Source organism: Hermetia illucens, chromosome 3, assembly GCF_905115235.1.
Source record: "Hermetia illucens chromosome 3, iHerIll2.2.curated.20191125, whole genome shotgun sequence".
NCBI lineage: Eukaryota > Metazoa > Arthropoda > Insecta > Diptera > Stratiomyidae > Hermetia > Hermetia illucens.
The window spans coordinates 55620297-55646706 of NC_051851.1; the positions used below are offsets into that span (position 1 = coordinate 55620297).

At 40.5% G+C, this 26410-nt stretch overlaps 1 protein-coding gene across 2 annotated transcripts in view; it reads right to left on the reverse strand.

Moving 5' to 3' along the window:
• Positions 1-26410, reverse strand: part of LOC119653115 — a 225259-nt gene that overhangs the window by 55735 nt on the left and 143114 nt on the right. For both annotated transcript variants that reach the window (XM_038057639.1, XM_038057640.1), the window contains exons 4-6: positions 24113-24248; positions 23917-24050; positions 23455-23623 (exon numbers count right to left, since the gene is read on the reverse strand). In XM_038057639.1, the coding sequence (XP_037913567.1) occupies positions 23455-23623; positions 23917-24050; positions 24113-24248 (439 nt within the window). The remainder of the gene's footprint in view (positions 1-23454; positions 23624-23916; positions 24051-24112; positions 24249-26410) is intronic.

The window sequence follows — 26410 nt, forward strand, 5'->3', positions numbered from 1 at the left end:
TATTGTGTATATGCACCTATACATTTGATTTTTTCAGATTTTTCGACTGAATAGTTTTTGGAATGAGACCTATTACACTTTTCGGGTACACGTTTTGAGTCCCCAATCCCCGTGTTTAGCGCAATTTTAGAAATAAGACCATTTTCGAAAAGTAGAAATTGAGACTTTTCTCCCCCTTTTCCATATTCCGAGAGGCTCCCTCCCCCTTCCCATATACCGGGAGCGCGGTTCACAGACGACACCTTCTTACCAAATTTCGTGTTGATAATTCCAACTATCCAACTATATCTATGTGATGGACAGACCGATAGACAGACGGACAAACAAACATTGAATTGAATTTAATAAGGTTTTGTTTCACGCAAAACCTTAAAATGATTTTTTCGCACAGTTTTCTCAATATTTTTATCGTTAATATGGAAAACAAAATGAAAATTTCGAATGTTGGAACGAAAACGAGGAAGTGAGGCTAAATAAATGCAGTAAGCTGAATGAAAGCTTGGTTACGTGCATCGATTGATGGTGCTTTTGACGTCGTCGATTAGCTTGAAATTATTTGAAATATAATGTCTGATAAAATATAATAAATCGTACATTCAAGTCATCTAAAATCAAATGCTTCAAATTGCACGTTAGAGAGCAATAGTTTTAGGTTCAATGTCTTTCTGTCTGTCTGTCACTCGCACTTTTCTCAGAAACAGCTTTACCGATTGACACGAAATTTGGTGAGAAGGTGGGAACTGTGGAAGTCCAGGCATGCAGTGAGTGATATCCTTCAACGTTGGGATTAAGGGAGGGGGTCCCATACATGCAAAAGGTTGGTGTAAACATTTTTTTTCACAAAATATAGTCATGTTGGATATCAAATGAAAGGTCTCGATTAGTACTTTTCGAAGCCGGTGTTAGTTTTGAGATTTATTAGAAACGCGGGGAGTGGTAGGGGTGGAAAGTGACGATATTTTTAACGGACCAATTCTCATATACTACCCAATCAGAAAATCTAAAAAAATTCATGTAGCTTAAGTGTCCAGTGTCAAAATACTCTCCACATCGATATTTGCTCAAATTAAGTTAATAATAGTAGTAGTGTCTTTGCTGATTGTTATTTAGCGAATTTAAACTGACATGTTTTTCCAAAATTTTTACACCACACACTCTACCATTTCGAGTTTACCGACCTAAACTTCAACCTAAAATCTTCAAAATTTGCAGACAACAGTACTTTTCAAATTTGGGATTCCGGTTTTCAAGTTTCATCATTATATTTGCAGAGGGCTTTAGGACGTATTATAAAGTGATTTTGAAAATGGAGAATTTATGTTCATAATCTATATAAATATTCAAATATTTTACAGCGCAACAATTGGTCACTTTCCTGCTTTGACCATTTCTTGGAAGTGCCTTAAAATTTAATTCAGAGAACCACCTGAAATAGGTCAAAATGGAACCGACACCATGATGACAAGAAATGTTTTTAATAAAAGGGAGAATAGGGCAAAAAGTTTCTTCATGTGGAAAATAAGGAAATAGATTTTATATTTAAAGCTAGAGAACATTCTTTTTGTCATCCGATTAAGCAAAAGAATTTTGTACCATAACTAATGTTTGAATGCGAGGGAAGGAATTGCGCAATTTAGGCCCATTGGAAAATAATATCAAAGCAGACGACTTAATTATATATATTGTGGTGCAACCTGTAGAGCTAATTGCTACCTTCATTGAAAACTCACTGAAATTCCCTTTTTCATCCCCGACTCCGATATAGCTGTCCTTCAGCCAATGCACGCTATAGCTTCTTTGCTTTCCCCCATAACGGCTCCATTGACAGTCCTTTTGAATGTCCGAGTGGCGAAATCCACTTTCCGCACTTGATTGAATGTTAATTGAATTCGGACGGTCACTGAACATCTTTCTTTGTCCGTTTCTCTGCCAATTCGTAATCGAAATTCCACAACCTTTGAATTATGTTTGCGACAAAATTGGGTAACATGTCAAGGTAGTGGCAGCAAAATGTATATCCTGTTGTTTTTTGACAAGCTTGTGGCCACTCAACGGCTTTTGCACTTAGTTAAGGCTCTTGAGAGGGATTCAAACAAATATTTTGGTTTCCTTTTGTTTGATAAAATTTCGGGGTTTTTATGGAAAACGTGAGCATTGAGCCCGAACTTGAATGAGAAATCCAAGCAGTGTCTTCTCTTCCGAAAAAACGCAAAATGACGGAAGAATAGAAAATGGGGATAATGAAGGACGAAGAAAGGTTATTCATAATTGTGGATGACCCACTTTCTAAGTAATTGAAAATGTTTCCCTTTGCATTTTTGATAAATGTCTATTATCTCTAATAGTCCTTAACAGTTTCAAATGTGGTTGGTAATTTTTCGCCTTTTATATGAAAATAAGAAACGCTACAACTCGTACGTCTTATTTCTTCTTCATATTTTTTCAGATTAATTTAAGACTATAACATTGTGGAGGTAAAGTATCAACAGAATATTTGAACATGAATTCATTTTCTATATAATTGTATTGCCTATTTCCAGAAAAAATCCTACAGGTGGTATGCACTACGCCATTCTCTAAACACGGTGTTAACAAGGACAAGGACAGGAGGTTACAGTTGTCCCTGTTTTTAGTACTAACGCATGCACTAATTACTTATTTATTTATTTAATGGAAAATACACAATAAATTTCTAGTTGCATACTGTCCTGAGGAGCAGGTGAGTGACTTAACTTACGCTTAAACGTAAGGAGAGATGATCTAAGCTGTAGGGCTTTGCAGTACCGATTTCGGGATCAGAGATTGAATCTAGATCCCGAAGGGGATTCCAAAATGTCCGCACTACTCTCACAGGTATACATGTCAAGGAAAATGCGTTGTTGTTTCGAGCAAATTAATTAAAACTAAGTTTATCATTCATCGGAGATTACACCCAGGTCTTGAAAGGAGGTTAGAAGTGATAGGGGTTGTCCGCCTATAGAGTAGGAGAATAATGTTTCCTTTGTTAGTAAAAGTTCGATTTCTACCAAATTTAGTAGGATCATGTCCTACGTTATAGCCTACATTACTTCAATTTTTCTAAAATAAACTTAAGGTGGGTTTTGCAGTCAATTACTAAAAATTATAGTGGTGTTATTATATAACTATTATGTACTTTATTTCGGTATTATCGGTATGGAGGGTATTTCGGAGCCTAGGCACCATATAGTGGAAGCCTGAGGTCATAGATGTCCTTCTAGCAATAAAGAAGCGCAATCAAAGGAGCATAAGACATCCGGTTTTTTCGTGCTGATGTACTCTAACTGCAGTGGGTAGCATTGCGTCCAGTAACGAAAATTCCGCGATACAAAAACGGGAGATATTCGTTAGACGGAAGAGTCGAGTACAAAGGGTCACTACGATCAGAATTCTCAGCGGCTCTACAGCAACGCTTTACTACCGATGTTTTACTACCGATGTCCAACTTCATGCGTTAATCTTGCTACCAGCGCCTCTCCTAGGCAGTCCACTATTTTGGTGGTAATTCATATAGAATACAAATAATATAAAAATTGCCAATCTTGGATCTGTTACTCTCCTATGAATCTACCTACAAAAAAGAATTAGCTTTTTTTTTTCTATCCCCCTTTTGTCCATAGCGGTCACCGAGGTTATCCTCATTTTTAGGTTTTCTGGTTTACTGTCGCGCCTTTCCCAGAAATAGTAACACATTCTAATACAACATTTTGTGGGAAGATTAGAATTATATATATACCAGCAAAAGGGCGGTGTGAAATATTTTTCGTTGAATGTAGCTATATGGGATACAAGCTCTCGATTATTAGTTTCCTCATTTCTGACATCAGCTGCAGAGTGGTGCGGTGGGGGAGGTTTAGAACGAGGTAACTTCAATTAAGGGGTCATTTTCAGAAATGATCCTAGAGAAAACTCTGAAAAAATGTAGCGAAAGTTCTTATGGTCTCTAGACCCCAAAATATCTACCCAAGTAAAGTTAACAACTTCTTATTTTTCTTTACCCATTGTCCCGTTCACAAGAGGGGTCGGCTCGTCGTGATCGGTTTCGCCATTTGGTTCCATCAAATGCCAGATCTAGATGCAATCTCGAGACTCAAATCCCCATCCAGCGTATCAAGCTACCGTTGTTTTGGGTGGTCTCTCGGTCGCGTATCATCGACTTCGATGTTCAGACCAATCTTGGCAATTGAATTCTCGTTATCGAGCATTACGAAGGACGAAACCAGGCCTTCTGGAAGCTTGACTGGGGATGTCGACATAATGAAGGCTACAACGAAACATCTCCACAATTGCTGTTGTAGCCAATAAATGAAAGTGGGAGAGGAAGTTCTCAATGAATAAAAGGAGTCGAGGCAGAACTATTGAAGGAGACTGTAAATAACCTACCATTTAAGTTCGATCGCAACCAGTAGAGAGGAGTTGACGTATGTACGATCGGAGTCTTTTGACAGGTAAGGAAAGGTCAACGGAATTAAAGGCTTTGAAGAAGCCGGTGTAGAGTGCAAGGAGAGATGGAGTTCGTTACAACTCTCTGCGCGTGCCCAGATTTTTTTCAAATTGCCGCATTGCTCGGTATGTAACATTCCTCCATTCACTTTCTTCTTTTATGGAAGCTCTCTCCACACAACGTTGAGAGAGAGAGATTCTGAAAAGAACTGACAGATGGAGCCGTGTTGATAGAGCTAGAACGGTAGAGGGACAAAATGGCAAGGATTCCTTAAACTAACCATCGAAGACGTCTCTCCCACAGTTTTTCCATGATCGGTGCAACTCCATATCGATCACACTTTTTCGACAAGTTGCTCCAGATCATTTTTACTATTAGACACTAGGAAAACAACATTTGCATAAAGCAGTGTATAGGGCGCTAGACGTTGCAAATCCCGTGTGACAGTGTCCATAACAAGAACAAAGAGGAGTGGTGAGAGGGCGCATCCTTGCACCTACAGGGACACGAAGCGGTTTTAATACACCCGCCACACTTCAAACTTTATTTTTCTGATCATGGTAGAGCAGTTGAACCCAGCGCACGAGTTCTTCTGGCACTAAGTGTTGTCGTAGAGCATACCAGATGAGTTCGTGTAGCACACGGTCAAACGCTTTCTACAGATCCAGAAATGCAATACAAAGAGGGCGACGCTTCATCCGGTGTTTCTCCATGAGTAAACGCGCAGCGTGTATTGCGCCACTAGTTTAGCAGTTCTTGACAAATTCGGCATGGTTTATTTGAATGATTCCGCGAACACTGTTGTCAGGAATGCCAACCCTTGTTTTCAACATTGCAGGATGTTTGAAGGCATTTTCATTGTTAAAAAGATTTTTATTTTCTCGAACTGCTGCTCTACTTGTTTAATGGACTCTACTAGTGGAATTTTCGAGATTTCTTTGCATTTGCCGCTGTTCAGGCTACCCAAACTGGTGGTTTCTTTCTCCTCTTTAAAAAAATGATTAATAACGTTATTTCTTACTATTTATCAATGTCATTACAGCACTATATTTACGACGTTGTTTGAATCTGATACAGTGAGTGAGATCTTTAATCCTTTTGTAGCTCATATGGCTTATCATTAAAATCCTTCATTCGAAAATATATGTAAGTCTGTGTGATGAAAAAATGTATAGAAATATCCTTGCCAAATGCATAATATTCTTCTTCGTGCCATTAACAAATGTTTAAAACATTCAATAAATAGACCTTCCAAATTGAGAGTAATAGCCCTTCGATAGCAAGACTCATTTCTTATTTCGAGTTTGGTTTTATTTAAGGCACCATTCAGTAAATCTGAAGATGTGTGCTAGCAGGAAATAGGCCTTGTATTAGACCTTCGTGCAGTTGTATGAATGAGTAAATTTTCCTTTTAAGATACATATATCTACAACAAGTATCTAGTTTGGCATCATTCTTCTCCAAGTCCAACCTTCGCCTAATGGACTGTCTTTATCTTTACTGCAAACAATCAATAACGGAAAAATAGAACATGTCCACCAGGATTTATTTGATCCCAATTCAGAGCACATAAAATTCAAATTCTCGACCACTCATTAAATTTAATTACCGAAATTTATCACTATCAAACGCCCCCTTCATTTTTATCAGGGTACAGGCGATAAAACACTTAACTAAATATTCTTTTCCTATTATCAATGTCGTCATCAGAGAGCAGCGAATCTAACAGCAATTTTCCAAAATTGTCCAGTCATTTTTCTCTCTGCCGACAAAAGACAACTCCGAATAATTTCACTACAAAATGCGCGTATACTATTAAGGGAGTGATCCCTTCAGGGACACTGTCCAAATTAATGGCATCGTTTTCAAAAATAATGGATTATCGTCACAGGCCAAAGTTAACTTGAAAATTTATCCAAAACCATTTATTTGAGCGTCGATAACTGCTCCGTTGTCCAGGCAGCGGCGGAAAAATGGTACGAGGTGTGTTAGCTTTAGCCCCAATGCTTCTATAGAATATGGCAGCGCTGAAATGAAGCAGGACGAGATGATTGTATTCAAAAACAGGCAAAGGAAATTTATGTGATACTTATGCTATCCAGGGTGAAACCCAAATTGATTTTCCACTAGAGAAAGGAAAAAATTGTCCACCGAAATTTTGCTCCGCCTGATGTACTTACGCCATCACTGAAATGAATTTTGCCTCTGGCAACTGGAAATCCACTAAACGAGTCGCTGGAAATAAATGCTTTCTCACTCCATCATTATTACGTTTTATTTATATTAAGCATTTTTCTCAAGTGGTTACCGTAGTGAAGGGACCAAAGGAAAAATGGAACAAAGCTCGGCCGCATACTAAAAATATCCATGATCGCAAATATCTTTACCATACATGCGGGATGTATCTATGTGAACTAGAATTTGTTTGGTTATATTGAACTTACAATTCCAAGGTATTTCAAAGAGCATTTGAAAAGAGTCCCGACTATTCATACCCTGGAAGTAGATACTGAATCAGGAAAAAAGCATGGAATAAAAGTAAAAAGGGACCTGGGGTCCGCGAAAATGAAAATGTTGGAAAAACGTATTCACTTTTGCCCCGTTTCGCTCTGATTTTGTTGTCCATCCGATTTAACGGTATATGTAGACGGCATAGTACTATGTCATTACTACGAACAAAAGACATGAAAGGCCTTATCCTGTTAAAACATTTTTCAATTTCGACTCTTTGTTTCAAGCACATTTTCGGGCAGCTCTCTCCGTTTGAAACACTATATTAGACTCTTAAAAAGGTCCTTTTTCTTTTGTGCAAAATCGTCTCTGCTTTTAGTGTTCATTAAAAATTAAGTAATGAAATTTCATCTGGGCCAAGAGACCTTATCTTTTACAAATTTTGTAGGCGTTTCCATGTATTCTATCTGCAGCTTTATGGTTTCTTTCGTAAGTAGGAAGTGTTGAAAGAGATTTAGAGTATTACGGCGAATAGAGCATTCGCAATGTCAGGATACATAATGCAATAAAAAGTTTAGATGAAATTGGAAATTAACCTAGGAATAAGGTGAAATGTCTATTTTGGGGGGAGGCACTCATCGTTCTACTTCAAGTTGATTTGATTAGTAGGCAACGTAGTGGCGTATTCCTTCATTGATAATTTTAGAGTGATTTCAGATTACGTCAAACTAAAAATAGGCTTATCCATAAAATGAATAGGCCAGTAGCTTACTCCAAACTCCAATTTTTATTTTACAGTGTATTTTACAATCTTATCCATTCTTTATTCACTGGTCTAGAAATATACCGGCCAGCAAATCTTATCCAAACTGTTTTTCGCTGACAGGTATATGTTACATGTTACGAGAATGAACCAGATGGGAGTGTTGTTACTGATGACAACAGAAACGTGTATCTTTTGAGTATTTGTCATTTATTAACTATATCTGCTACAGTTTCAAATGAAGCCAAACATGAACTCCCGAACTCGGTTGAAAATGTTGAATATGATTTTCAATCGTCATGGAAACATAGAACATTGGGGTAGTAATTCGTTCAAAACTACTCCAAATGACAAGACAGAGAAAGTGTCGGTGAAGACTTGGAAGTTTCAAGTAACACTGACAATACATATCCATGCACTGCTTCCATTTAACAACACACAGAGCACATTGAAACAAAACTGTCTCAACTGGATACTGGTACTGAGATCACTGCTCTTCCAAACAAGTCTAAACCCGGAAGCCCGGTGCTTCAGGTATAAAAGGGAATTCCAGCGATATAAGCTGGACATTCTCTGCCTAGGCGAAGTAAGATGGTGGGACTCTGGAAAGTATTCCTCTTCCTCTTGTCAGACTAATGGCAATGTGCTTTTGTATCTGGAAAGCCAAGTCGTAGCAGACGCGAATTTGGTGTCGAGTTGCTTCTGACTGCTACCGTATGGTGCGCCCTATTGACCTGGGAACCGATTTCTGATAGACTTCTAACTGCAAGATTCCGGTCCAAGTTACGGGGCATTACAATTGCACAATGCTGCTCACGAACGGAAACTTCCGATATAGCGGAGAAGGAGGAGTAATTAAACCCAGTTTAGGAGAGTAGTGGTAGGAGTTTTCTAGATTTCTGCAACTTTCATCGTTTCGTCATTGATGGCACATTGTTCGAGCCCAAAGGCTGCCATAAGGTTAATTCGGTTTCAACTGATCGACCCCATACGAGCAATCAGATTGCCCTCACGAAGCGGGCAGTAGATTTCGGAGTTGTCTATTGGATGTGCATATGTGCTAACCTCGTCCTCGAAAGGGATCACCATCTGATAGTCGCTTACATTCGCTTGCTTGTTGCGTTCGCCACTTCCCGCTGGGTAGGGGACCTGCGATCCCCTAAGTGCAACATCGATTCCTTGTATGGTCCAGGTGTCGCTCGACTATGGAAGAGCTATCTTGCTGATCGAACGCAGATATACTGAGTAACCGGGTGGATAATATCGATGAGCATTGGGCTGCCATTAAAAGTGCTCTATTCACGGGTGCAGGTCGGCACACAAGTCGTCTGCCAAAGGGGCGTTATCAGATGATTGACTGCGGAAGCTCTACTGACCGCTACGAGTGATGGCGAGCGTGACGACCGAAATCCAGAGAAGTTTAGCATATTGTACATCTTGACAAGAGGGAATTTGCTATTGCGTTGGTCAGAGAAAAGGAAGATGCTCCAGATCGCAATGATTTCAGGAAAGTAAGCCGCATCACGAAAGGGCTTACATGTGGTCGAAAATATTTTGATGGTCCTGTAAAGAACGTCAACGGACGGCTTCTCATCAGCGATGATGAATAACTGAAATGGTGAAAAGAACCTCGGTTCTTATCCGTTTAAAATCTGGTGAAGTTCGTCCTTTTCTGGACGAAATGAAACGGACTGTTCCTCCAAGCAGAAAAGGTATCATTTGGGCTATCAATGCACTCAAACGGACTAAAGTTGCTGGGCTTGACGGTCGAACCGCATAGTTATTTTTAGCTGCACCTGCAGTTATTGCTGATCTATTGCTTCTAGTCGTGCGAAAATCTTGACAATTCGAGGCCTTTCCCAGAGAATGGAAGAGAGGATGATCGTCAGGATTCCAAAGAAGTTGACCGCTTTGAGTGTGTCGATTGAAGGGTTATTTGCATGCCGTTGCAAAGATAATAGCTAAAATAATTCTGCAACACATCAAGGAACGGAACGTCTCAAAGGTTTGCTCGACAGAGAGTAGGCAGATTTTCGCTCGGGATCCTCCTGCATTGAGCACATCAAAACCTTACGAATCTTTTTTAAATAGTGCGTGAAGTTTAGATCTTCGTCGCAACTGCTCTTCATCAATTTCGAAAGAAGTGAAGCGCATTTCAGGTGGTAATAACGCGGAAGCGTACGCTGATTCATGGATCGTGTGAATAAGTCTTCCCATCGATGACAAATATAATGGTCGAGAATATTCACGAGCAACAAATGTTGCGCCAACAAAAATGCTCTTTTCCCCAGCGCTGCACAGGTTATCGGCCATATCATAATATCTGTCTGACCACGGAATCGTAGAAGCAGATCGATGATCGGAAGGGGTTGAAGATTTTATTGACCGCTGCAAATATGGAGGGCATGATGCTTTCGAACGATACTGAGCAAAATCTATTGTGCTGGTCAGGGAAGCGAAAGATACCGTAGATCGCAATAATTTCAGAACTGTATACCGCAACACGAAGGGGCTTGCATGTGGTCGCAATTCCTTCGATAGTTCTGTGTCATCAACGATGATGAACAACTAAAGAGGTGGAAAGAATACTTCACCAAGGTTCTTCACAGTATCACATCCGGTGAAATTCCCCCTCTTGTGGATGAAACCGTAGCTTAGGGATCAATGCTGTCTGCAGTGAAATTTGCGTCATAATTGGATGTTAGATACCAGTTCACTCAGCTGTAAATGAGCACCTGGGTCGAATCAGGGTGCTAATCGTTGGCGAGCATATTGTCTAGATCCGAATTTAACTGTGGTATCGCCGATAGTTATTATTTCAGCAATAATATCGCTTAGGAGCCATACCTCGTATAAAACCATGTCCCCATTATCTGGGTTCAGCACAGTGCATGACCGGAACATCTATTCAAACTGTAATAGTGTATCGAATTATAACGGCTTCATAGCTACTTGCTGTTATATACTATTTCAACAATTGATACGCTTCAAAGATTGCGAGCAGCTCAGGTTAAAAATGCGTGCATGAGTCAGGAGACTAGATGACCGGTAGTTCATTTTGGATCGATTAGCGAAGGTTAGAATCGCAGAACTTTCTATAACGTCACCATTCTTCCACATCGCTGTAGTTGGAATCTTCCCAATATACCTTTCAGCAAGGTCAATTTTTCCTGCGTACCTTCCTCATATACATTCCATGATTATCGTGGTCCTTACCAAAATCATCCGATTCAACAAATGGAGGCCTGTCTCCATGGGGCAAGTTATTTCAATTGCTTGTCTTTCTGATGAATGCAACTCATGCTCATATCCGAGATTGGGGCACATAGTTGAGCTGCAGTTTCCAAAGTTTCTTCAGCAATAGGACTATTCCCTAAATTTTTGTCTGGAATATTGTTGACAGTTTCCTGTTAAATTGTTAAGACTTGTATGAGGGAACCTATTCACAGTTCTTGCTTTTTACGGGAACAAAAGGTGTGATATTTTTGCGATGTCTTTAGCGTTATATAGAATGTGCGTTCAATATCCCGTCAATTCTCTAAATGGTCTATTCGATCGCCTCAGAACCTGCGCAAGGATAGGAATTTAATTGAGCCTTTCAATGATTTTCCAATGCATTCACAGAATTCTAGCTAGAGCTTCCTCTTGGCGCTCTTAATGACAATAATAAATTAAGGTATGTTCTTGTAGTGCAGGTGTTAAACACTAAGAGCCTCTCAGTGCGGCTTTCTGATTTTGATTAGTATAATACTATGATTGTCTGCTATCTCCACTCAAAAAACTATATTCTATGGAAATGATATCCAGAACTTTCTGTTAACCAAATTAGACAGCTGGAATTGGAGGGGTCCTGGACTAGATAGTCAGCAGAATTTCGAGTGTAAAAAGTTCAGTAGTGTACATGGTCGGTGTGCACAAGCATAAATCAGATCATTAACCGGCCTCATTACCTAATTTAAACATTGTCAAGTACCCCGCAGGTGTGAGACCAATTACTTGCTTTTAAACCTTTTACAAGTTCATAACACCAATTATTCGCGGAAAGTTCAATGCGCACCCCGAGACTAACGACATTCTGTCGGAGCAAGAGAAAGGCAGCTGAGTTACATCAAGGGGTTGCAAAGGGCATCTCCATACCGACTCAATAGTTGTGGGACATACAACTAAAGGCCAAAGAAATCCCTTTAGATGCGATTTCGATTATGACAAGGATTTTGACAGCCTTCCCCATACCTGTCCTAATCCTGCATAGCATTAATCCCAGACTAATAGTTTCTGGTGACAGTCATAAAAGGGTGGCATTGCGCCTTATCAGCGTGCTTATCTAAAGGTACTAACAGCTCACAACCCATCCATGAAGAGGTATTTTCCAAGGACACTTATTGACTCCTCTTTGGCGGTTTGCATGGGTTTCAAGTTGAACACAGCTTACATGCTAGGTGCGAGCTGACACAATTGATGTTGTATGCTGGTACTGATCTTGGAAGTCTGTTGCGAATACTAGACATGTTTAGCTATAATATTTGGATAGAATTTAAATTAGACAAGTGATGAACCCGAGCCATTCGTAAAGGGGAGTACAAGTCGCATGCCGGACGTAGCATTGGTGACCTCACATCCAAGCTACAAGTACTTAGGAAGTCTGGAAGGAATCAATGCTCGAATTGTTGATCTGAAGTATGCTATGTTGTCCAAATTCCTGAAGCATATGAAGCTGATGTTGAAATTGTATTTCGGGGGAGGATAAAATGAGTTTAGTAAATGTATGTGTTGTCAGTTCACTGGCATATGCCTTCGGAATATTGTCGTGGACGAAATCTGGACTGCAAAATGGACCACTAAGTCCCAATTTCGAAAATTCCAAATACATCATCCAAATTCTGCCGATGAGAGGATGAACCTCCCTCGTGATATCGGAGGCAGGGACGTAGTTGAGGTTGCGGCATCATCGCTAAGTTGAACAGATACGCGCTTATTTTTACAGCAGAGCGCAATCGAGTTCCTTGCATTCGGCTGTTTGTAAATTAGATTGTGGATTAACTCTTCTTAACTTGATGGCTCCATTTTTAATAGTTAGCTGACAAGAAGGGTCGATTCTCATATATTACGCATGTTGCTATCAGCCAACATTAAACGAAAGTACGAAAGTGCGTGAAAACAAGGAGGATTATGAGCCACAGTCTCAGGAAATCAAAGAAGTTTTGGGTCTCGAGAAGGTATAATATTGTCAGCACCGGGTATTGCATCTAAATCAATTATGGTTTCCTATCCTGGGACTCTGACACAGTCTGGTTTAAATCATGCATAAGTACACCATTCTGCGAACTTACCCGATTTTGCGAGGAGTTCTCGACCGATTCTCCCATTAACCTACCACCGGTCACCACCAGAACTCTTATCCTGGGTAGGATCGTCAACGCCTAAATGCTTGGCAGTTGCTGTGTGCTTGTGTTATTTTTTATATTTTTCTAAGTTGGGTTGATTGAATTAATTGAGTTTGTCCTCATGAATAAGTCAACGCTGGTAGGGACGATTGATGTTTCCATCCAGTTAGTTAGTTGGTAGTCCACCTCTTCTAAGGCTTCCAGACACTGCTTGTTGTTACGAATGGGAAAAAATACTCTATTCTTCTTAAGCTTTTCCTTCCAATAATGTTCATATTATCGTAATGAAACCTTGAACTTTCAGAACGACTCAGGTGAAAATCATTATTGACCTTCCACTGAAATGGATCAATACTGACTTGCTTATAGGATCTGTGTCTTTCAATAAGCTCAATATTTCCAAATTTCATTTTTCTGATGTAATATTTTCCGTTCGTCATGTGTTGATTTTCCTGAAGTTTCTAAGTAATATTTCAACATTTTCAATCTAGAACTTAAACGGATTTCCCTTCACACGCGCACATGTGTCTCTAACATATTATACGTATCTCTGAGCGTTTAATCACTGTCACTGCCATGGAATAACGAAAAGGATACGCTTAGCTTAATATACTTGTCACATTTCCAGGCTTATAGTTCGATTTTCCTAAATCACTGAATATCGAGAATATCCAATTTGATGCCATGTAGCTGGTAGCAGCTTGCCAATAAACGTGCGGCTTTCCATCGAGGATATTTTCTTGGAAGGGTTGCCATTTATATTATTTCATGAGTTGTTAAGGCATCCTTCAAAGACAGTTCTTAATGGATACAGTTTATTTCTACCTAGAAACAGAGTTACGTAAGTTAGTATCCCTCGTCATGAACGTCCTCAACCATTGGAGATTATTTGAAGTAAATGACAAATTCATAGACATCGTTTTCCTGCCCGGAAACAAACTGAACGAAACACGGACAGCGCTTATATCTCCAACGTAACAACACTTTCTTTTTTTCTATATATTCTTCCAGCTTAAAACCATCGTTCAGGAAAATATACTTGTCGTCAGCTAACATATCCGATTTTCAATCATCAATCAAAATTGATCAGAAACTTCACGGTTCACATGCCTGCTCCCTATGGGAAATGTGGGTGGCATTTCACTTCATTTCCTCGTAGTCTCGTGGGATGCGGATACACCTGAATGTTGCCTTACCTGTGCGGAATTTCGTTTAGTTGGGGAGACAGCCCGGATACATATTATAGTGCCGCATCGTGGGTCATATGGCGATTGTTTGATTTGGCAATTTTGCAAACTTAAAATATACGCCTGTGGGCGTTTTGCTAATTCACGCAAATTAATAAGTCAACAGTGGTGGCTTTTTACGAGGTCGGAAGTTGGAAATTAGTTCCTGTTGATATAGAGTTTAATATACACTTTCTCACACAAGGATTCATTATATCAACATTATTTCTTCAGATGCAACTGACATGTATCGTCTTACCTTGATTGTCTTGTAACTATGGCATATGAGGGTGAATTTGATTTGTAGTACACAGGCATCGTTTGGTACCGGGATCTTTTCTTCCAAGACTCTTTGCAGTTGTCATTGGTTTGATTTGAGATCTGACATTTGAATCCGTCTCGTAGGGCCTCTAGCAACTGACTACTTATTGTTTCTCAATTTACCTGCGTTCTAAATATATTGTATCAAGCTATTATCGTTCTTCAAAGTGAATTATCATCAACTCAATGTCATATTTGCTTTGCTGCATTGCTGACATTGTCACTATTTACTAGTATTTCGAAAGCAAACGGATTTAATTTGCAAATGCCACCAGGGGAACATTTGCGTATGATGTATCCGATAACCAAGTTGGCGAGCATATATTCATCGTCATCAATGGCGCAACAACCGGTATCCGGTCTAGGCCTGCCTTAATAAGGAACTCCAGACATCCCGATTTTGCGCCGAAGTCCACCAATTCGATATCCCTAAAAGCTGTTTGGCGTCCTGACCTACGCCATCGCTATATTTTAAGCAGGGTCTGCCTAGTCTTCTTTTTCTACTATAGATATTGCCCTTATAGACTTTCCGGGCTGGATCATCCTCATCCATACGGAGTAAGTGACCCGCCCACCATAACCTATTGAGCTGGATTTTATCCACAACCGGACGGTTATGGTATCTCATAGATTTCGTCGTTATGTAGGAAGGTTATGTACGGAATCGTCCATCCTCATGTAGGGGGCCAAAAATTCTCCGGAGGATTCTTCTCTCGAACGCGGCCAAGAGTTCGCAATTCTTCTTGCTAATAACCCCAGTCTCCGAGGAATACATGAAGACTGATCATTGTCTTGTACAGTAAAAGCTTTGACCCTATGGTGAGACGTTTCGAGCGGAACAGTTTTTGTAAGCTGAAATAGGCTCTGTTGGCTGACAACAACTATGCGCGGATTTCTTCATCGTAACTGTTATCGGTTGTGATATATTGCTCTGAACAAAAATTCTTTTTATTATTCTGTGAAGGGAAAGTCGCACCGCGTCCTTAAAGAACTATTGTCCCTCGTTTACTAGTTATAGTGTAATCGTAGTATCTCAAGCAAGCATATAACCGTCAGGAACTTTAGTATATTCCCTACTTCCAGATCTTTGCATCTGGTATTAAGTGTTCTCCCAGATGCCTCGACCTACTTTGCACAAGTACCGGGCACTATCCCAAGACCTGTATAGAGGTTTCATCACAGTCCGCAGAAAACCTGAAGACAGTGTCCGTAGATATCCCTAGTTTCCCTAGGTCATAGTTTAGCCGACAGTGATCAGTGGGAATTCCCACTATGATTTGGAAGTTCTTTTTGGTGAGGTTTAAGCAATCCTTTGTGCGCATGGGTTCGCATCCCCCAATAAGCACCTTGGACTGCTGCATCCCTACCATACTGGGCGGGCCCGGTATAGTTCCTTCAACCGCTCCTGTTCATTTCCTAGTGGCATTGCCATGAAACCGTTTCGGATTCCACAGAACCGTTCTGGCCCGTGTAAAGGCGTCCCTTCTCCCTTCTTGGCTAGTTCGTGCGCTGCTTCGATCCCTCCAACAACCAACAACCGTGCGCAGATGTCATCGTCATAGCCGTTATCGGTTGTGATTTTCGACTCTAGACAGGAGAAATTTTCCACAGTCTTACAGTTCTAGTCTTCCATCTTTATTGTTTTCGTTTGACCATTAGGATTCATGTGGTTTGCTAATGTGCAGCCCGAGATCTCGCGCCGCCTGCTCGATCTGGTTGAAGGTAGAGTGTAAACCTCGGGTTGTTCTTCCCATTATGTCAATACCGCCAACATCGGCGTAGATGTATGGACTTGAAGAAGATGGTGCCATTTGCATTTACGTCTGCATCGCGAATCACTTTTTTTAAGGTGTACGTTAAAGAGAATGCATGGAAGGGCACACCCCCGTCTTAGACCGTTGTTGATGTCGAATGGTCTCGAGAGTGATGCTGCTGCTTTTATATGGCCTCGTACACTGGTTAGGCCCAGCCTAGTCAGTCTTATGAATTTCATCGGGATACCAAATTCTCGCTTGGTCGTGTACAGCTTTACCTTGGATGACCAGCAGGTTTTCTATCTTTTGACGCAGAGAAAATTCGATCTACTCTTAATTTGCGGGTGCGAAGCCTCTTTGGCATGGGCAATCATATCCTGGGCGTATGGGGCTATCCCGCCTAGGAAAATTACGGAGAAAATCTTATAAATGGTACTCAACAGTGTTATAACTCTATAATTGCTGCACTGTGTGATATCTCGCTTCTTATGTATGGGACAGATAATTCCGCTTGCCAGCCGTCAGGCATTGATTCGCTGTCCAACACCTTGAGGATAAGTTGATGAACCACTTAGTGTAATTGGTGGTCTTCATTCGGCTATAATTTCAACGGCTCCTGGCGGCTTATGGTTTTTAAACCGGTGGATTGTACGGACTGTTTCTTCCATCCTTGGTGGTGGCAGCATTTGTCCGTTGTCTTCAGTTGGCGGGACCTCCAGCTCGGCGATATTTTAGTTGTTGAGCAGTTTGTTAAAATACTCAACCCATCGCTCCAATATGCTCATTCTGTCGGAAATCAGATTTCCCTCTTTGTCTCGGCAGGATGAACATCGTGGTGCGTAAGGTTTCACCCTGGCAACTTGTTGGTGAAGCTTCCTCTTGTGGTGCGGTTGCTCCTTGTACTCTTTGTGTTCACAGAAACAATGGTTCTTCCAGACTTTCCTTTTCCGCCTATTACGTCGCTTCTCCGCTCGACGGAGTTTGTGACAAGTTTCTGCGAGTGTCCGCTTTCTTTGAGAATGCAGCATTACTCGGTGTGCAGGATTCTTCCTTTCTGTTGCTAGCTTACATTCATCGTTGGACCATCTTTCGGCTGAGGTTAATTATGTTTATGGCCGTATCAATGATAACGCTCTTTAAGTGGTTGTGAAGATCTCGATCATCTGCTAGCTGCAGTTATTGCGGCTTCCATTTCCCCTTTATAGATGTTAAAAAGGGCTGTGTTATGAATGGCTTTAGTATTCACTCTCACCTGATTGTCAGAAGGGATTGTGGGCGGTGTTGTAATTCAAGCCCGGGGCAACGTGGTAGTGATCCGAGTCTATATTGGCCCGCCTATATGTTCTGACATTCATCAAAGCTGAGAGGTGACGGCGGCGTCGTTCAATCAACAATGGGCAATTTGGTTGAAAGTGGTCTCTCTCATATATATTTGTGGACCACTTTCCGCGCAAACCACGTACTTCCGGCAATCATTTCGTGCGATACTGCTAACTGAATAATCCGCAGTCCGTTAACATTGGTATCCTTATATAAGCTATGGGAACCGACGTATCGCCTGAATACGGGCTCCGTCCCTACTTGACTGTTGAAATCTCTATGTATGATTTTGATATCATACTTGGGACAGGCTTCGAGGGTCCGCTCAACTGCCTCGTATAAGGTATTCTTCTCCGACTCTGCAGTCCCCTCTGTAGAGGCGTGAACGCTTGATTGGAATGCCCATCGTTAGTATCATTTTGTCTCGAACACTGCAGTCCAGGCTTGTATAAGGCCGCACTCAAGAGAGCTGATAATGCCAAAAAGAATAAGTGAAAGTGAAAGCATTTACGATATTGTTTACTATCTGTTTTCCTCTCTATCTGTCATTTTTTCAAAAGACAATAGCGCACTCGTCACCATTCAGTGGATGACGAAGGCCTTAGGGCTATTTTTCTTTAGACCGCATTAAGTTTATGTGCATTGATAAAAATATATAGCTCTGTTCCCCAAACTGGGACTGCATAGAGTAAGATGAAACTCACCACCCAGGCCTGCAAATATGCTGCGACTCTCGCACATCCAACATCATTCTGGCTAGAGCCATACTCGTGGTGGATATTTTCATGAGTATTTAGGTGCAGCTTGAAATTTAATTTTACATTTACTATCACTCAAAAGGTTGTTTTGACATAATTGCCAATTCTAATGCAGACGTAATTCCTCTTACGGTGCTTGGTGACGGGGACCACTTTCGTCTTTTCCTCTGCAAGCGCCAGCCTAGCGCTTTCCGGGAATGGCATTTTTGGCCGACCAGCAACCGTTTTGAAGGCATACATACTTGATCTGGTTTTACGGAATATATATTGCCGATCTCAAAGGCCTCTTTGTCTCTCGACAAATGTAGTAGCAATCTATTGTAAAATACCGGCTCCAACAATTTCCCCACAATCTAGAAGACATATGAGTCTATAGAAGGAGCAGCAGGACCGGCTTCCGAGGCTTCCATACTACTGGAAGCATCCCCTCAGACATACACGCTTCGTACAACTCCCCGAACATTTCGCAGGAACCTTGAGCACTTTATTCGGTATGGTTATACCTACTGACATGAAATTGGGTAGAAAGGTTGGAACAGTGACGGTAAAATTGCGGTAATATTGGTTTTAATAGCGGGTAGTATACTAAAACATCTGGTAGAAATCCTATTATTATTAACATAGCTATTGTAGGTCAAAATTGCCCCTTTCTTATAAAATCACTACTCCCTAGGAGATTAAATGTCAGTACCACATCGAATTGAATATGGGGCATATTCAACATTTATTAAATCAACAAAACCTTTCATACCTGAAGCACCTAAACTACTTTCAACTAGTTTACCTTACCTAAGGCCGAGCGCAAGCTACTGTCCTCTATGCTGGTACTCATAGGATAAGAAGATGAAGTTACATACTATTAGTAAGTTTATTTGAGCAGTGATCGCAATGGGTCATATTTTAAGGCCTAATTTTCATATAAATGCATCGTCAAGATTTTTTCCAGATTTTTGGGGTCACTTTTAGAGTGTACATTTTTACTCTTTACTCGCGCACTTTACAATTCACGTCAAAACTAATATCAGTTTCGGAAAGTACTAATGGGGACCTTTCATTTGATACCACACCGGGTACATTAGGTGAGAAAAATTGTACATCTCCCTTTGCATGGTTCCCCTTTCAACACCACCTAAATTTATGTCAGTCACTTATACGTGGAATTTCAGAATTTCCATGTGTGGACCAAATTTCGTTTTAATCGGTGTAGCCGTTTCGGAGAAAAGCGCCTGTGACAGACAGACAGTGAATCGGTTTTGGTTTACACAAAGCCTTAGAAATGAGTACCGGAAACTGAGCACTTCACATGGGAAAGGTTTCGTGTATTTTTGGGTAAGAATGTTTCTGTAGATATAGATATAAGCCCATTGCTCAGCCTCTACATCGGTTCCACTGAGAGCTCTTGGGAACAAATATAAACAACGGCGAAAAGCGATGCTTTTGCAAACGGAGGCAATAATTGGACTGGCCCTTCAGAAAGGGGTTTGGTAGTAATTGTGCAAATATGTGGGTCAGCGAAGTCCTCAAAACCAGTCAACCAAGTAGTGGTGCCGGCTCAGGAGGTTATATATTCTGAGGCGATGTGGTCCTACACATCGTGTAGCCGTCACTAAAGCTCCTCGGCAAGTCTAATTTTCTTGTCGAAAATGAGAAGGGTCAAGCGCTTTTCGTAGCCTTTTTTAAAAACCTTTAGTGGTACAAGCATGCGTGGCACTTGTCGAGGCGGATGTATGCCATTACCCAGGCCTACCTCCCGAACGCAAGGCGCTAACTTTCGTCGCCTATTTAGAATAGGTGGCTATTAACGCTGTCACCGGCTGCTGCAGATGAGCCATTTGATTTCACTCGATATCTCACTCACCACGGATCGTTTGTGGAATTTTAGAGGCGATCGTGGCTAGGCTGTCCAGAGAGTCTGATTTCGGACATGCCAATATGGCCTGTGTGCTCTCCGGAAGTGCCTGCAACCTTAGGAACTGTAGCAGCTCGGTGCCGATTTTGTCACCTCTCTCATTTGGAGTAGCAGTGCATGTGCATTGTCGCGTAACGTTATCTCTATCAGTGAGTGGTTTAGTTTAGCCGTTTCACTCACTGACAGGCATTTAATGAGTTCCCTCAATCTTTTTTAGGACCAGTCTTGGAACACGTCGGAGGCAAACCCAATTGTTTCCCGCCGACGAGCGCGTGTTTAGACCATATGGCGTCCAACGTGACACCGGCTAGAGCAAATTTCACCTGGAGTTGGCAATACGATGCAGCCAGGCTCTACTATTTAATCATTAACGATTACAAATTTTCACTTGTTTTGTGTTTGTGGCCGTGCTGATTCTCATAAACTTGCTACCGAAATTCCTGTTTAGGACGAGCCTTTTGCGAACTGGACACTTTGAACATCCGAGGAGCACTTCGCCATCGGGGGTTACGTGTCACTTCATGGGCAGGTGTTCACTTGTGCACTTGATTTGTCAAATAGCCGTTTACTTGCGTGGCACCTGCAGATTTGATTCTGATTTGAACGTGACGAATTTTTTATGACTTACACACGATGATAGAGAGATTTCTTTGTTTTTACGGAGGTTGCGATTGCGGATCTTAATTGTAGGCGTCGTCTTGAAAAAATTCCACGCTTAAATGAGGAAAACAACCAATTACTATTGTCTATAGTTCGCTGTCGGGATAGCCAATAATTTGTCGTAGAGAGATATTACTAAGTTTATTAGAGCAAATGGGGATGGGAGGAAGATCTTTTGAGTCCTTGATGTTATATAGAAGCATCATCGATCCAGTCGAGTCGAGTTTTGGAAAATTCGTCTTTGATTTAGGTGCGTCCCCCTAGAGCCCTCACACCCTGCGCTTACAATTGCTGATAAAACTTATCCGTTTCGAATGGTCCGAATCAAGATGTTTTATTTAATGCTTCACATGCTATATTTGAAAAAAAAAAAATTAAGCTCGACATAAAATATTGGCAGGCAAAAATCTCCTTGAAAAGTCTAAGGTCTTTAAACCGGCATTTTTGTTGCTTGATGCCTCTGCCCATCGGATAAGGCAGATGTAGCTGTTTCTAGAGGACCGCACAATAGACATAATAGTCCGGATTGCTTGAAGCTGCAGCTTGCCGGGAATTCTTGGCCTAGCTCAACTTAACAACTTAACAAACAAGTCGGGAAACCGGAAGCTGGGCGCTTCAGGTACGAAAGGTTTTGTGTATTTCTTAGTACGTAGCACGTAATAAATGCATATACATGTATACATGTATTATGTGAGAATATTCACTTTCGGATGATATTGACATTCATAGTCTTTAATTTGCAAGGAAGCGATAACTTTGACGTATTATAACTTTGTTAGTAATAGCGCAATTTCGACCAAACCTGGTGAGATCATGCTCTATGTTATACTCTATATTACTGCGGAATTTCATGGTGCTAACATGAACTTAAGGGGGGTTTTGCAGCCAATTGCTAAAAATTATGGTAATATACTATTATTAACTTTATTTGTACAGATATCAGTATGGAAGGTATTTCGGAGCCCAGGCACCATATAGTGGCAGCCTCCTGATTTTTTTCAGATTTTTCGGTTTGGTAGTTTCTGAGAATGGCCCCCTTAAAGGAATGGTCACTTCCAACCCCCCGCACTCCCCACCTTTCCAACAAATGTCAAAACTAAGACCGGCTTCGAAAAGTACTAACCGAGACCTTTAATTTGATACCCCACATGAGTATATTTGATGCAAAAAAAATTTGCACCCCCCTTTTGCATGTATGGGGACCCCCCTTAAATTCGACGTAAAAGGATGTAACTCACTGTATGCGTGAGCGTTCACAGTTCCCATCTTTCTACCAAATTTGGTGTCAATCGCTATAACCGTTTCCGAGAAAAATGCGTGTGACGGACAGACAGACAGACAGACAGACAGACAGACAGACAGACAGACGGACAGACAGACAGACAGACAGACAGACAGACAGACAGACGGTAAACCGATTTTAATAAGGTTTTGTGTTTACACAAAACCTTAAAAACGATGAGATTCACTGCATGAGAGGGGGTTTCTTAGTTCCAATATTCCCACCAATTTTCAGTTCAATAGTTACAACGATTTTCGAATACAATGCGTGCGCCAGATAGGTGGACAGATGGTAATCCAATTTTAGGTTTGACTCTACACGCAAAGCCTTGGAAAAAAGAGGTGTCGTTATGGTTGGGGATTACTATGCTTGGACTTTGAATACTCTTTCAAGATTTCAGCATGGGAACATTTAATTAGAAGCTCAACAAAAATAATTCACTCTAACGTTTAATTTTAACTCCTTACGAGTGGTCTATAAAAATACTGTGCCTTATTTGCAGAATCATTTTGAACACTAAATGTTTGAAGTACTGTATGATTTTCATAAGTTACAAGGGCAATTAATTTCTCGACATCCGTATACCTATCCATTTATTGAGATCGTTTTTGTATTGCAGATGTGCCACAATCATTAATTTTTAATTTTTGTTTATATTTGATATATGAAACTCGAAAATTTAGCAGATAAGATATGAGATTCGTGTGCAATAAATGAAATTTTCGGCTAAACGTGAGACACAATTTTTCCATTATCATTCTCAGAATGGACCTGAATTCCACCCAGCACCTTTTCTTACCTCAGTTTTTCCTTAGATAAATGTGACCTTTAACAGTCACAAACATCTATTGTGAAGATGTTACCGAATTCACATTCGTATTCAAATGTCTCTTAATAGCAAAGAAATACATATTCGCCTCGCGCTCTCCAAGACCAGCCAGTATCTTGAAAAGATGCGTTTATAACTTTAGAATTAGACACGTTCAAGTTTTTTTTATTTCGTTTTCAAAACTGAGCAAAATTAACGTTATGCTAACGACTGAAGAAGTTGCGTTTTTCTTAATATAGAAATACCTCTCTACTTTACTTTTAAGTAATTTATCCACTTCCACCGCATATTGTCTTCTATAATAAAAAGATGTAAGGGAAAATGTATCGACTTACCTTTCCGACTTGACGATGACGATCGCAACCCCTTATTGGCGTCAACTAAGTCAATTGGCGGACTATTGGGTGATTGCTGTTGGTGTGACGGCTGATGGGATTTTGATCGATGACTGTTCTTGCCACCTGCTGCATAGGGGTGGAGAGTCCTTACGTACTTTTCATCCACCTGTTGAATTTTCCATTTCCATCAATCCGCAATCGACCCCATCGGCAATTGATATGTTTTCCCAGGTGAAATGTTATTTTTTTTTTCGGAAAAATGCCAAAGAAAAATAGAAAATCACTTAGATGATTAATTGTCCGAGACAAACAACCCCCTGTTGGGGAACAGAGAATGGTAGCTATACAAAAACGTGCAGTATATGGAGCGGAATGTAAAAGACTCTGAGGGTGATGGGCGAATGTGGAAAAACATGTTGGTTTTTGTTGGAAAATTTAATTAGGGGGTAGTGAAATTACCTTCTTCCCATTGATCAGCCATGTTATGTGGGGCGCTGGGCGAGCTTTTGAAGTTGTACAGTTCGCTATCAATCTTTCACCCACGAAAAAGTGGCGCTTGTTGAAAGATATTCTGGGCGGTCCGGTTTGAGGCACTAGAAGGATTTGCAATAACTTAGTTACAGAGAAAATTATGTATTTGTGTTAATGAGTTTACATATCACATAAAGCTGCTCTTCCTGTGATGCTTTCGTGAAGATTGGAGTATTCGTTGAAACTTCACAGAAGTAAACACCAGCTGCATCAAAATCTAGCCCTTTAAGCGTCACTTGCTCTTCATTTGAATTTGAAAACTGAAATGGTAAATATGAGATGACGAATACAGTTATTATAATAAAATGGTAAAATATGAAAGAAATTGGACTCTGATCTAAGAAATAACCGAGATTTTAATCTATTATTTTAGAAGAATAGGTTACCTGCAACATTAGTTAATTTCTGAGTATTACGCGTTGGTGTCAGCAGCATGGTGGAAAAAATAAGTCGATAGGCGTTTGTCATTCGTCGTTTGAACTTACATGTGAATGCGCCCCACTTTTGATAATGGTTAGGGATTTTTTATTTAAAGGGGGCTACATCCATAAATATATCTTGAATCATTCTCATTATAATAAAGTTGCGGTAAATCAGACATTTAGCGAGCGAAAATTATGGGTAAAGTTTAGATAAGAAGTCCAGTAAAGTTAACTTATAGCTTTCAATTGCTAGGAAAATTTCTAGAAACTCTTTGGCCATGAAGGGAAGGAAAATAGCATGACAGGATACACCGGCTGTTAACGTCAATACGATTGCGAGTTGATGACATCTCACAAGGGAAACGTCATTTTAACTGATAAGCTTAGTACGGTCTCTGGTTAGCGCCAAATAAAAAAAAAATCTCGATGTAGGTCCCATTTGGGCATTTGTTCAAATACATTTCATAACAGAACGTAACAAAATTTTCAATTTTTTTTTTGGAAATCAATCTTAAGCATACAAAATAATAAAACACATAATACAAATTTATAGTATTATAGATTAAAATTTGTCCTTTTCGTATGTGGTACATGTGGGTTGATATCAGAACACAGGCTGGTGCCTCTATAGATCACTCATCGTGGTAGTTTTTAGTCCCTTCTAGATGTAAGAGTATTCTTGAACCTTTTCAGTACTGTTGCCAGTGAAAAGGTTGGCATGAACGTGATATTTGATTGTGCAGCAATGCGTGCACATTTACACAGGATCTCAGTGTTTCACGCAAAACGTTCGCCCGTGTTCGGTTATTATGTAGTGTATCGGGTAGGCTGAATGCCCGCAGTTTTGTGACATTAACAACATTTTCTTTGCCTTGTCCAGGACAATCTGCTGCTCTCTATGGATCAGACTTTGGGAGTGTTATTCGTGTTATTTGTGGACTATTTTAGCTATTATCTTTCCTACAACACGACGTACGCCAACACCTTATCCTTTCTTCGATTGCTTTTATATTAGAGATGATTCCACTTCTATTTGCAGGACCATTCCGGACATGTTATACTGACTAGCCATTACATCCATGAGAAGTGGAACCTCAGTGGATGCCTTACGATTGAGTAACGTGGTGAAGTACATACTCTTCTACTTCTTAACAAATTATGCAATCATGTAAATACGAAACTTAATACAATTGGAACGTGAAAACTATTTCATACCTGGGAAAATATCAGGTGACTGTGACTTCCACAGAATTTTGTGAAGGAGCCTGAAACCACTAGATTTTTATTGTCCTTCTAGGAAGGGGACATGGAAGGCTAGCGGGGTTCCGAACTGGATGCTTCTGTCTGAACTATAGTTAAAAGAAAATCGCAAGGGGGAGGGGGCTTTGCTAATCTCAGGCAACGACTAGACGGTACAGATTTCCACTTTACATACACCTACCCAATTTCCTCAGCTCTCAGTCGAAAATTGTTGTGAAAGGTTCAACAAGAAAACCGCATTCTTTTATCTTTCAGAGATGCCGTCATTTCGGAAAAGTGTATGACTGTCCTCCTCATTTAATTTTCTCAATAATGGGATGCGCACCTTTTTTTTAACCCTTGTATGTCTAATCAATTAAGCTCGGTTCTGGACATAGCTGTTGCTAATTCTACTAGTCCATGTTGGCAGTCGAATCCGATTATGAATAAAATATCTATTAGTCATCACAATCCCATTTGCATATCTATGCAGGTGCTAAATTCCAAAATTCAAGATTGATTCAAACAGTTTAAAGCCGCACCTCAGGTAGATATATTTACTCTTACTAACATATTGAAAAGGGAAATTTCTAATGCAACTAGGCCTTCCACTAATAACATGGACCAGCGGAAGACGTGGTGGAATCCGGAATTTAAATTGTACTTTAAAAGGAAGCAGATCGCGAATAGGCGATTCAGGGCTCGATCCAGCACCGCAAATTTTCTCTCAGTGGAAATGCTTGTTGCTGACGCGAACCGGA